Below are 12,440 nucleotides of genomic sequence, written 5' to 3' on the forward strand. Positions count from 1 at the left end.
GCTCGTGAGCTACCCGGTGGGTGCGCCCTGAGCGGTTTGTGCCGGAGCAGTTCCTGCTGGAGGTCAGGCCCCAATTGGCCTTTGCCATTGTTGAGCCGAACTTCAGCTTGTCCCTCAGTATACAGTCCCTGATCCTAGCCCTCGCGAGGCTGAGCGTCCCTCGTTCTGCCAGAAGAACACCTGGTTTCGGGAGCCAAAGGGCCTCCTTTACATAGGTTATGATCCTCCAGGCACTCTCTGGGAGAGCCCGAGAACAGGACGTACAGCACCGAGCGCCGTGACAGCCGGTCCCCAGGGACGAACCGCGAGAGAATCCATTCCATCTTTTTCCAAACCGCCTTTGGGTACCAACACACCAGGAAGAGCTGGTCCACGGTCTCCTGGGCCCCTGCAGCCGGCCCAAGGGCAACGTGCTGACCGGCCCAGACCTTGACCCTGCATGAAAGCCCTGAGTCGGGGGTTGGTCCCCTGGGTTTTGTGCATTGTGTCTCTGCGGACACGATCCATCTTGGACCCCCAGATCAGGTGGAGGACCTCTCTGGTGACTGCAGTGGCAATGTTCCTGGTCAAAGGCCAGACCAGGGCCACGTACAGTAACGCCCAGAGCGCCTCACACTTTATCACCAGATTTTTCCCAGTGATGGGACAGCGAGCGCTGGCGCCACATTACCAGTTTCTTTCTCACGATGCCTGGACGCTCTTCCTAGCATTTTCGGCACGCCCCGGCAGCCCTGAACCAGATGCCGAGGACTTTGATGGGGGCATCTGGCTTCTCCGCAAAAGGTAAGGGAGTGCGTACTTTCCAGTCTCCAAAATACATCACCTGGCCTTTCTGGCGGTTGACATTGGCTCCCGAGTCATGAAGCGAGTGACCAGAATAGCGGTACCATCCTAATCCGGAAATGTGACCCCATTCGGTTGATCCAACATTGTCGGAATTTGGAACTGCAGAACCACTCGCTGTTTAAGGATGAAGCGGGAGAATTCGGCATTGATAATTCTATGTTTAAAAGGACAACTCTTGAGCACGTGCGGTGGGATCGTCACCTGAAAGATTTTGAACCATTCCATTTGGCAAGAGTTTGTTATTAAAGCTTCCTTCCCCACCCTCCCCCCCCCCACCCTCCCCCTCCACCCAATGCCACGTTGTCACTGAACGAACGACCCGCCTCAAAACCACAGAAGCTTCACGCGCAGCCAATCCCCGCTCTGGCCTGGACACCAGACCTCGGGCTTGGCATTTGGTGCAGTGAGCGAGGCGGACGTCGGGCACCACCCTGTGGTCAGAAAATGTATTGGTCTTCAAAAAAAGATGGCCCTCCAAGCCGGTCCTGCTGGGGAAGAAACGACGCATACAGTATTTTCTTTGGCAGGAGCTTGAGTCGGAGGAGGAGACAAAGACCTCGGCCGCGCTGAATAAAGCTGACAAATAAAAAAAAAATCCGACAGAATAAACAACTTCGCCATAAAAAGAAACCATTGAGCCCCGGTTCTGGGATATTGACACAGCTTCTCAAAGCACCTTGGACTGGCTGTGCAGTAATAAAAATAATCGTTTAATTTGATATTGTGCCTTTATTACTGTGTCCCAACACACCTTGACTTTACTTTTCTGCGAAGCGTATTTCGAACTCTGTATTTCTCAGCGAACGTGGCAGTTAAGTTGTGCACAGCAGCGTCCCACAAACAAGCATATGATGAATGACCAATTTTATCTGGAGGGATTAGTGGCCAAGATTCCGGGAGAAACTTCCTTCTCTTTTTGAGTAGTGCTGTGGGATTGTTACCGTCCACCTGAACGCACAGACTTGGTTTAATCTCTCATCCAAAGGACGGCACCTCCCACCAATGCGGGAAAATCACAAGATTCCCTATTAAAATCCCTTTGTACGTCGTCGAAATGATGCAACTGCCGTCGAGTCAGACTTGGTGGCAACATAAGTCTCAAAAACAACTTTAAATACATTGAAAGAAATTTATTTAAAGGGTTACTCAATATATTTATAACACTCGGGTTCCAGTTCTATCGAACTTTGGCACTTTCAGAATTTCCCCGAGCGTAATCGGTAGTGTCTAACTGCACTCAGACTGGTTAATGCTTTTAGTGACACAAATAAACTTTACAGAAAATATATTAAACAGACTGGTCACAGAAAACAAAGGGGTGACTATGACAACCGTGAAACAGGATGCAGAATTGGCTTCACAGCAGCCATGTTTACTTGTTGAGGCCCTAATCTCGAAGACCTGGATTAAAGACTTTTGCTAGTAGAACTGGTATGTGGCATTGGACTTCGATCTTGAGACGCGTAGGGTGGCTAACATGTCACAAACTCTTCTGCGTAGATCCTCCCACCGGGTTGATAGCTGATGTGGAAACTCTGAGGCTTGGGACGACAGCTGCTGGAAGACATTACGTGGAGTCCGAGGTCGTGAACGCTCATTGAGATATCCAGAGCTTGGAATCCACATTGATGGTCTTGCAGAGAGGTAAGAACCTGCTGCTCAATCAGTGAGTCCCATAGCGAGGGGACCAGGGTTTGATTCGAACGGTGCGAAACCTTTGGCAAGTTTCCTTACTCCACACACCTCTGTTTATCAAGCAGTTAGTAGAAACCCGGTTGTTTGTTGATTGGTTGATCGTTTTTGGGGGATAATAATACCTCCCCAAAAATATATATACACACATATATATATTCTATGAAGGGCTTTGAGACATCTCAACAACGTGATAATACACAAAACAATATAAAATTACATTTGTATAGTGCCTTTCACGTCGGGAGGGCATCCCAACACGTTGGACAGTCAGGGATTTGGACATCCGAGTGTGTGGGGGTAGGGGGAGGGTTGGGATCAGGGAGGGTGGACTGTAGGAGGATAAGACACTATATCAAATGTAAGGATTATTATTATTAATGGCTGAACAGTGTGAGGCAGCAATTAACAAGGCAAACAGGATTGCAAAATCAGTTGAGTTTGGATCCTAGATATAATCAGGCTGTGCCGTGCTCTGTTTGGACCACACTTTAAGGAATACCTCAAATTGGTTCTTTAATTAGTGTCAAATGGAACAGTTTTGTTCGCTTACTGTGAAGTGCTTTGAGACGTCTTGAAGACGTGATGATAGCAATAGCCCTTGTGTTTGATACAGCGCCTTATCACGTCTTCAAGACGTCTCAAAGCGCTTCACAGAATCTACTGTAAAGTGAATCGACTGTATGTTTTTTGGCCAAATGCAGCAGCCAATTGCGCCCACAAACAGTCGTGGATTCAAGTAACCGATTTATTCATTTTTTTAAGGAATTATTAACCCCAAACAAGCGATCCAAAGAGCTGGATACCTGCTTACTGCTGAGTATAATAATAATATTATTATTATTATTATTATTATTACTGCTGAGTACACAGAGGTGTGTGGAGTGTGGAAACTTGCCCAACATAATAATAATGCAAATTAGGGTATCCGGTGTAGCCTTCGGGTATGTTAAATGTTCGAACTGCGCACAGCAGAGCCTTACAGACAGTCCTGGATTGAGCGACCAAATTAATATATATTTTTTAATGGATTATTATCCCTATAGCAAAGCAGGGATCCGCCAATCGACAAACAACCGATCCTACTCGCTGTCAGGTAAACAGGGGCGTGTGGAGTAAGGAAACTTGGCTGAAGTTTCGCCCCCCCGCCCGGGAACCAAACCCGGGTCCTCTCGCCTGTGAAGCGAGCGCTCTAACCAACACGCTCCGGGGCTCCGCTAATAATAATCGCTTTGCGAGACGCCTCGAAAGCGCTCGGCGGAACATAGCGCCGAGCGAATCGACTGCCTGCTCCGTGGCCGAAAGGCGGCAGCCAACTGACTGGCAAACAGCGGAGGGCTGGGTCTACATTTCCTGATCGGATTCCCACTGACTGGCAGACTTGACAGAGAGACAGACAGAGAGAGAGAGAGAGAGACAGACAGACAGAGAGAGAGAGACAGAGAGAGAGACAGACAGACAGACAGACAGACAGACAGAGAGAGGATGTGGAGAGGATGTGGAGAGGATGTCCCTCTGAGGGCTGAACATTGCGGAAGCACAAATAGCAGAGGGAGCTGTGAGGCTGCGCGGATGCCTTTCTGCTCGGGCTGGAGGGTGGGAGGAGAGTGAAAAGGGGGAAAGGAAGAGGAGGAGAAAAGAAAGAGGCAATTTGCGACCTGCAGTTGCGATGCAGTGAGTTCATCATCTCTCCCCCTCCCTCCCTCCCTCCCTCCCAGGCAGCAGGGAGGAGGAGAGGAGGAGGAGGAGACTGACAGCGACTGAGCCAGGGGGCCGGGGGCTGGTACCACAGAGCCATGGGGTGAGTGATGGAGGGGCTGAGGGAGTGATGGAGGGGGTGAGGGAGTGATGGAGGGGGTGAGGGAGTGATGGAGGGGGTGAGGGAGTGATGGAGGGGGTGAGGGAGTGATGGAGGGGTGAGGGAGTGATGGAGGGGGTGAGGGAGTGATGGAGGGGGTGAGGGAGTGATGGAGGGGTGAGGGAGTGATGGAGGGGTGAGGGAGTGATGGAGGGGTGAGGGAGTGATGGAGGGGTGAGGAGTGATGGAGGGGTGAGGAGTGATGGAGGGGGTGAGGGAGTGATGGAGGGGGTGAGGGAGTGATGGAGGGGGTGAGGGAGTGATGGAGTGATGGAGGGAGGGGATGAGTGGGTGTATGTTGCGCATCTTGTCTTCCCATCTCAGTTGCCTTCACAGTGACCCTCTGCGTCTGCAGGAGAGGGAGAGACAGAGAGAGAGAGAGAGAGAGAGGAAAATATCTCCCAGGAGATGATGATGGGGGGCTGGGGGCTGGGGGGGAAGGGGATAGAAAAAATATCAGGGTCAACAATATTTGCAGCCTTCACCATCTCTTCATTTTATACATTTTTCTCTCTCTCTCTCTCTATATATATATGAATATGCCCGGAATAAGCCTCCAATGCTGTGTGAATGTCAAGGAGGACTATTTATTTTGCTACAGTATTTTGTTTTGTAACCACTGGTTTCGCTGTGTACAGTGTATAGTTGTTTTTTTGTTGTTGTTTGTCTATTTATTTATTTTATTGATACATAATAAATCAGCCAGGCTGACTGACATCTGTGTATTGATTGATTGATTCAGTCATTGATTCATTGATTCATTGATTGATTCATTCATTCATTCATTCATTCATTGATTCATTGATTCATTGATTGATTATTGGATGGATGGATGGATGGATGGATAGGAAACATATGGCTCAGTCGGTAGCATTCACCCACCTCTTGAGTCAGAAGGACGAGGGTTCAAGCCCCCATGTTAGGACTTTGAACTCGCCAGCTTGGTTGACGCACCAACGCAGAAGGTCGGAGCGATGCATTGGCGGAGATGCTTGCCGTTCAGAAGAGATGTTAAACCGAGGTCCTGTCTGGCCTGTTCGAGTGGCTGTTGAAGACCCATGGCACAATTTGTAAGGAGAGGGAGCCTCTCCTGGTAACCCTTGCCAACAATCCCGAATTAGACATTCACCTCATGGCTGTTCGTGGGACATCGCTGTGTGCAGGTTGGCTGCCTCGTTCGTCTACAAAACGCACAACAAATTGGAATTGTGCAGCACCTTTCGTGCGAATCAGAGCGTCACGCTTCGCGATAAGCACTCTGTGAAGCTTTATTATTTTATATTTGTGTCCTTCAAGGCGGGCGATTTCAATCAGGGAGAAGCGCAAGTCGAGTTTTTGAATATCGGACCAGCATTTTTTTTGTTCGTTGGCTGTTAGATGGGAAATTACATTTTCTACACATGTTATCGCTTGTGTTCCAAATTCCCTTCCTTTCTTTGGGGGGATTTACGATTTTTTTTGGGGGGGGGCTCAGCCGGGTGTCTGACAAATGAGGAAACCCATCACTGTTGCTTAAGAGCATCCAAACCAAGCTGAGATTTCCACGCAGCCTATCCACACATGGAAATCCAGAGATAGGTTGTTGGAATGGAATGCGCTCTCTCTCCCTGGAGGGACGCACGTTGCTTACCTAATTCCGGAAAGTATTAGGCGCAGGTTGGCAAGAGCCAAGGCTTGAGGACCCCCAGAGTGTGCGTTGGGGTAACTGCTGGAGTCTTAACAACTTCATTTGCTGTCTATCTTCGCTTGCCTCTTTATGTAATCCTGCATTCTTTGGCAAACCCCTTCACTATTTGCCATGGTCCCCCTCACCAAGTTTTATGTCATTTGCAAGTTTATACACCACACTTCCTCTACAAATCCTTTACGTACATGGTGAATAATTGCGGTACAGACCTCTTGTCCTACCTCTTGTCAGCTTGAGAAGATACTCCTACCCTTTGCTTTTAGTTCCCTAACCATTCTTTTAATCCATTCTGCTACCTCTTCCACGATTCCACATGCCTCCATTATAGTCATGTACAATACAAATGTAATTTTGTATTGTAATTTTGTATGATTTGCATTTACCAAACCTCACCCTCTGAGCAGAGCAACAATACTGATTCCCGAATGAACTTCAGGGAAAGATTAGTGAAGCTTAATTTCTGCAGTCGGAAAGTAAAGAGACCAGAAGGGAATCTCTTTACCTCAAATAGTAAACGGCAAGTGCAGAGAAATCTGGAATGTTCCGTTTACATTTTTTTTAAAAAGAAAGTACAGGACCTCGTTAAAGAAAAACTTGCATTTGAATAGTCTTGACAATTTGAAATGTATCCAAGAGCTTCACAGTACTTGCGGTCAGCAAGGACCCATAAACATGAGGTGAATGACTAATGAGTTAACAAAATAAACCCAGTAACCTACAACCTCTTTATGGGACACTCCTTGGAATTCACAACTCTTTGTTTCATTCAAACAGGTATATTTAGGGCGAGGGTGCAATATTCAGAAGACTAGTACCACTGCCAGCTTCGTAAGACATGAACAATAAGGTGAGTTTTTGACTGACTGCTTTTTATATCAACGGCTCTCTTCAATTGTCATATCACGTTTCCGGCTGGCTGCCATTTCATCAACAATTAGTCCAAAGTACAGGTGCTTGAGACTATTATCAGTGGAGAACCCCCCCCCCCCCACCGCCACACCCGCCAATTGTCTGCCGCGTTCCGCCCACAAAATATATACAGTCGATTCACTTTTTAGTATATTCTGCGAAGCGCTTTGAGGCATCTGGAAGACGTGACAAGGCGCTGCATCAAATGGGAGGAATATGATTATAATTATTAACAATGTGCGGCAAGTTGAGCTTGACAAAATCTCAGCTCAGAGGATAAAGTTGGCCATGTTTTTTTTCTCTCCCCACCCCCCCCCCCCCCCCACTACCTGAATTTTCTTCCAGGCTCAGAGGTTTATGATTGCAACTGTGATCTTTGTATTGACGACTCTGCTGATCGTCTACAGCTCTACCAGTGGCAACAGTTCTTTTTACCTCAAGGAGGACGTTGGCTACAAGTTCATAGCCCGACAGTCATCAAACCTGAAGGAGTGGAACGTACAGGATGGATACATTCCAGTCATTGGGAACAAGGTGAATTTTTCTCTCTGTCCCATTCCTTCCACCCATGACGATATAATAAATAATAATAATAACCCTTGCATTTGATATAGCCCCTCATCACATCTTTGAGACGTCTCAAAGCCCGTCACAGAATACACTGTAAAGTGAATTGATTGTATATATTCTATGGATGAAACGTGGCAGCCAACTGTGCACAGCAGTGTCCCACACACAGTTGTGGATTGAAGTGACCGACTGTGTATGTGTGGGTGAAACACGGCAGCCAATTGCGCACAGCATAAGGCGCTATATCAAATGTCAAAGATTATCCTTATTATAACCTATTATAACTCCTGCTGGAAAGTGTGATGACATCCGCTAAGGACAGGATCAGGCTCAAATTAGGCAATGAGACGCTTCAAAAATCTCTGGGGAAGCATTAAGTTTACTGTTTGTCTCAATGCTGTGCGCATTGGCTGCCGCGTTTCACCCACAAAATACACATTGACTTTACATTATATAATCTGTGAAGTGCTTTGGGACATCTCAGTGACATGATAGGGCACCATATTAAATGCAAGGATAATTATTAATATTATTATTATTGCTATTGCATTGCTTCCCCTCTCTCCCACCCCCCCACCCACTGTTGGTTCCAGACACTGAAACTTCACTGCAGTCAATGTGCACTGATCTCAAGTTCCAGTCAGACATTGGGCACTTCCCTAGGGTCCGAGATTGACCAGACTGAGTGCATCATCCGGATGAACGATGCTCCTATAACGGGGTATGAGGAGGACATTGGGAACAGGACCACCTTGAGGGTCGTGGCCCATTCCAGTATCTCCCAGTTCCTGAAGAGACGCAAGGAGTTTCTCCAAAGAGGACAGGAGACCATCTTCATTTTCTGGGGGCCGTACAGCAGAATGCGACGAGACGGAAAAAGCAACGTCTTTAGAATTATCAAACAAGAGATTGCCATCGGCGCCAACATGTCCGTGTTTACCGTCTCTCCCAAGAGGATGAAGCAATTCGACGACTTGTTTCAGATGGAGACTGGACAGGACAGGTACTGATAGCCCAACCTCAGTGCCTTTTATTTGTTATTGATTTTAGTGCAAAGCACTGGGGTTCCAAAATGTGGCGCAGATAGCACTGGGTTTAAAGAAACTGTTATCATTGAGCAAATTGAGCAAAATCCCATCACCTCAGTGTTATGACTCTATTTATGCAAGTTCAGTCAGGAGTGCCAGCTCATACTGTTAGTATTTCAGAAAGTATTTCCTCCTCACCCTCCCCAAATTAGACATGCATCCCGTGTTGGTTCCTTATCCTGTTTTGAGCGTTACTGCACAGTTGCTGTAATAGAATAAAAACCGCCTGACTTTTCTCAGGGTCACAAGGCTTGATAACTTCCTTTATCCTCTTGTGACCGCCTGATTCTTATATGGTCTTATTATTGTCATATTTGCCTTGGCTTCCTGCCTGAGACTTTGTGGTTTATTCTCTGTCTGGCCACTAGTCCAACTATTTTGCACAATAACTAACCACTACTACTAATCACCATCTTTCAAACATTGCAGCCACATATCTGTCTGACCAGCCTGCCTGAATAACAACTTAACATATTACAGCTATTTTTAAGCAAACCTTTGACCCACACCCAATATGCATGACCAATTAACGGAAATGAATAGCATATAGCAATCTTTAATACTGCTCTGATATATTCTAACAGTACCAGATCTACCACTGATACATTTCATGGGACTGATTTGACCTGTTGGGCAATTGGTTTGACCAGGTGTACCTGTAAGGAGCAAGGTCAAGTCTCCAGGTTCACAAGAGATGATTCTGTTGTCATTGCTAGTGACAAATATAAATGGAACGATTGATATTACTCTGCATAGGATCATAGAATTATGTAGCACAGAAGGGGGCCATTTGGCCCATCATGTCCGTGCTGGCTCTTTAAAAGAGCTGCCCAAATTAGTCCCATTCCCCCATTCACTCCCCATAGCCCTGCAAATTTGTCTTCCCAAATATCTATCTATCTCTCTCTTGCAAGTTGTTATCGAATTGGCTTCTGCCACCCTTTCAGGCTATGCACTTCCAGATCCGAACAAGCGCTGTGTGAAAACTATTAAGATTTTTTTTCTTTCTTTCTTGCTTGCTTGGCTGTGAAGAAAGCAGTCCCATTCCTGGCTGAGCACAGGCTGGTTCACTATGGTGATCGCTGTGGGCATCTGTGACTCTCTCCACGTGTATGGAATGATTCCTTACAATCACTGTAGGTGAGTGATCTACTTCAGTGGCATAAATACCTTCTTATGTGAACCTTGTTTGGAGCTGGATTCAGGTGGGGCGAGCAGGAGAAATGAATGTAGCTCAAGGGGAAGCCTGCGCTTAAGAACTGCTTGGGGTCAGTGGATTGGTATTCTGAAAGGGTGGAGTGTGATGGTATGGCAAGAAGGTGGAATCTTTTATTCCACCATCAGTGGCCCCGAAATGCTGGAACACTCTCCCTCAAGATTAGAGCTCATGGAATTAAGGGTAATATATTAGCATGGATCGAAGAGTGGTTAACGGGCAGAAAACAGAGAGTAGGGATAAACGGGTCCTTCTCAGATTGGCAGGTTGTGACTAGTGGAGTGCCGTAAGGATTAGTGCTTGGGCCTCAACTGTTTACAGTCTACATCAATGACTTAGATGAAGAAATATATCTAAATTCACGGACGATACAAAGCTAGGTGGGAAAGTAAGCTGTGAGGAGGATGCAAAGGGATATAGACAGGTTAAGTGAGTGGGCAAGAAGGTGGCAGATGGTGTAGAATGTGGGGAAGTGTGAAGTTATTCACCTAGGTCAAAAAAAAAATAGAAAGCAGATTATTTTCTAGAGGGGGAGAGACTAGATAGGGCTAGTCTTTAGAGGGATTTAGGCGTCCTTGTACACCAATCGCAGAAAGTTAGTATGCAGGTACAGCAAGCATTTAGGAAGGCTAATAGCATGTTAGCGTTTTGTTGCAAAGGGTTTAGAGGGAAGTCTTGCAGCAATTGTATAGGGCCTCGGAATATTGTGTGCAATTTTGGTCTCCTTATCTAAGAAAGGATATACTCGCCTTAGAGGGCGTGCAGCATAGGTTCACTAGGTTGGTTCCTGGGATGAGGGAGTTGACCGACAAGGAGAGGTTCAGTAGACTAGGTCTATATTCTCTAGAATATAAAAGAATTGGAGGTGATCCTATAGAAACCTTTAAGATTCTTGAGGGTCTTGACAGGGTAGATAGTGTGAAACTGTTTCTCCTGGTTGGAGAATCTAAAACTAGGGGTCATAGTCTCAGGATTAAGGTCAGCTCTTTAGAACTGAGTTGAGAGAACATTTCTTCACTTAGAGGGCAGTGAACTTATGGAATGCTCTATCCCAGAAGACTGTGGATGCTCAATCATTGAACATATTTAAGACTGAGATCGATAGATTTTTAAAAACTGAATGAATTAAGGGGCATAGGGCGGGTAAATGGAATTAGGTTAGAAGATCAGCCATGATCTTATTAAATGGTGGGGAAGGCTCGAGGGGCCGAATGGCTTACTCCTGCTTCTATTTCTTATGTTCTTATGTTCAATCCCCTGCCTTGCCCCCTCATTCCCCATCTTCAGGTCGCACCTGAAGACCTTCCTCTTCGACCGTGCTTACGATCACCTCCCCCCTCTCCCTGCTCCGCCATTGTCAAGCGCTCTGGGACGCCACCCTGCGTGAGAGGCGCCGTGTAAATCCAAGTTGTTGTTGTTGAGGCGGAAGAAGGTTTTGGGGTGGAAGAAACCCTAACTTTGCGTGTGTTTTTTTTTCAAAAACCATTACCTTCAAACAGAAAGCCTCACCACAAGAACTTGCCTTATCACTACTACAACACAAAATCTAATGACGAGTGCGCGACGTACCTGACACACGAACACGCCAGAATGGGGAACCACCACCGCTTCATCACAGAGAAGCACGTGTTCGCTCGATGGGCCGAGCACTACAACATCACCTTTTCTCACCCGAGCTGGTGAGCCCCGGGTGATCGAGGCGGGGGGGTGGGGGTTGGTGGGGGGGGGACGGGGGGAGAGAAGAGGGGGCCGTACGCATGTGTCATGCGAATGGTATTGTCCTGGAACTCTGCTCCCTTTGCCTGCAAGAGAGAGAACTGTATTACTTGTAAAATACTACGAGATTTCCTGGACGAGAGACAACTTTCTTCAGCTCAACGTGCGTAAAACTGAGGCCCTCCTGATTGGCTCGCGTCAGCGCCTCCGCACCTCAGGCGCTGACAGCATCAGCATCCAAGGCTGCACTCTCCACCTCTCAAATCATCAGGAACCTCGGTGTTCTGTTCGACCCTGAGCTGTCCTTTCTCCCCCATATCCGTGCCACAACTGGCACCGCCATCACCTCCGGAATGTCGCCAGACTATGGCACTACCTCACCCCTCACGCGGCTGAAACTCTGGTCCACGCCTTTGTCACCTCAAGGCTGGACTATGGGAACTCTCTCCTCACCGGCCTTCCCGGCACCTCCCTCCACACTGCAGGTCATTCAGAACTCTGCAGCTTGTGTACTGTCCCGCACCAGGCTTCGTGACCACATCACTCTCACCCTCGCCCTCACTCGCCTCCACTGCTCCCCATCCCCCAGAGGATCGAATTCAAGATCCTCATCCTCACCTACAAGGCCATTCACGGCCTCGCCCCCTCCTACCTCTCCGACCTACTATCCCCCTACCTACCTGCCCGTAACCTCCGTTCCTCTGGCTCCGGTCTGCTCCACATCCCCCGCCCCAACCGCCCTACCATCGGTGGCCGGGCCTTCAGCCTCTCAGCCCCGAGGCTCTGGAACTCTATCCCCCAGTGCCTTCGCCGCCTCCTCCCTTTCCTCCTTCAAGGGCCGGTCTCAAGACCTTTCTC

General features: G+C 47.6%; 1 protein-coding gene across 3 annotated transcripts; it reads left to right on the forward strand.

The window, feature by feature from the left end:
- The first annotated feature begins 2,307 nt into the window (after positions 1–2,307).
- LOC103183066 (ST6 (alpha-N-acetyl-neuraminyl-2,3-beta-galactosyl-1,3)-N-acetylgalactosaminide alpha-2,6-sialyltransferase 6) lies at positions 2,308–11,549 on the forward strand. 3 transcript variants are annotated; one of them, XM_007900318.1, is made up of 6 exons: positions 2,308–2,490; positions 6,858–6,930; positions 7,338–7,526; positions 8,156–8,565; positions 9,683–9,790; positions 11,366–11,549. In XM_007900318.1, the coding sequence occupies exons 2-6, from the start codon at positions 6,919–6,921 to the stop codon at positions 11,547–11,549; spliced, it is 903 nt and encodes a 300-aa protein (XP_007898509.1). In that variant the 5' UTR covers positions 2,308–2,490; positions 6,858–6,918. The 3 variants fall into 3 exon arrangements, with proteins under 3 accessions (XP_007898509.1, XP_007898510.1, XP_042193456.1); XM_007900319.2 differs by lacking the exon at positions 2,308–2,490 and adding an exon at positions 4,076–4,212; XM_042337522.1 differs by lacking the exon at positions 2,308–2,490 and adding an exon at positions 4,261–4,339.
- Positions 11,550–12,440: the final 891 nt, after the last annotated feature.

The sequence above is a fragment of the Callorhinchus milii genome, unplaced genomic scaffold (assembly GCF_018977255.1).
Source record: "Callorhinchus milii isolate IMCB2004 unplaced genomic scaffold, IMCB_Cmil_1.0 Scaffold8, whole genome shotgun sequence".
Lineage (NCBI taxonomy): Eukaryota > Metazoa > Chordata > Chondrichthyes > Chimaeriformes > Callorhinchidae > Callorhinchus > Callorhinchus milii.

Coding starts and splice junctions, on each gene's coding strand:
- LOC103183066 (XM_007900318.1), top strand. Junction 7,527..8,155: donor TTCCAGTCATTGGGAACAAG/GTGAATTTTTCT, acceptor TGTTGGTTCCAG/ACACTGAAACTTCACTGCAG. Junction 8,566..9,682: donor ATGGAGACTGGACAGGACAG/GTACTGATAGCC, acceptor TTGGCTGTGAAG/AAAGCAGTCCCATTCCTGGC.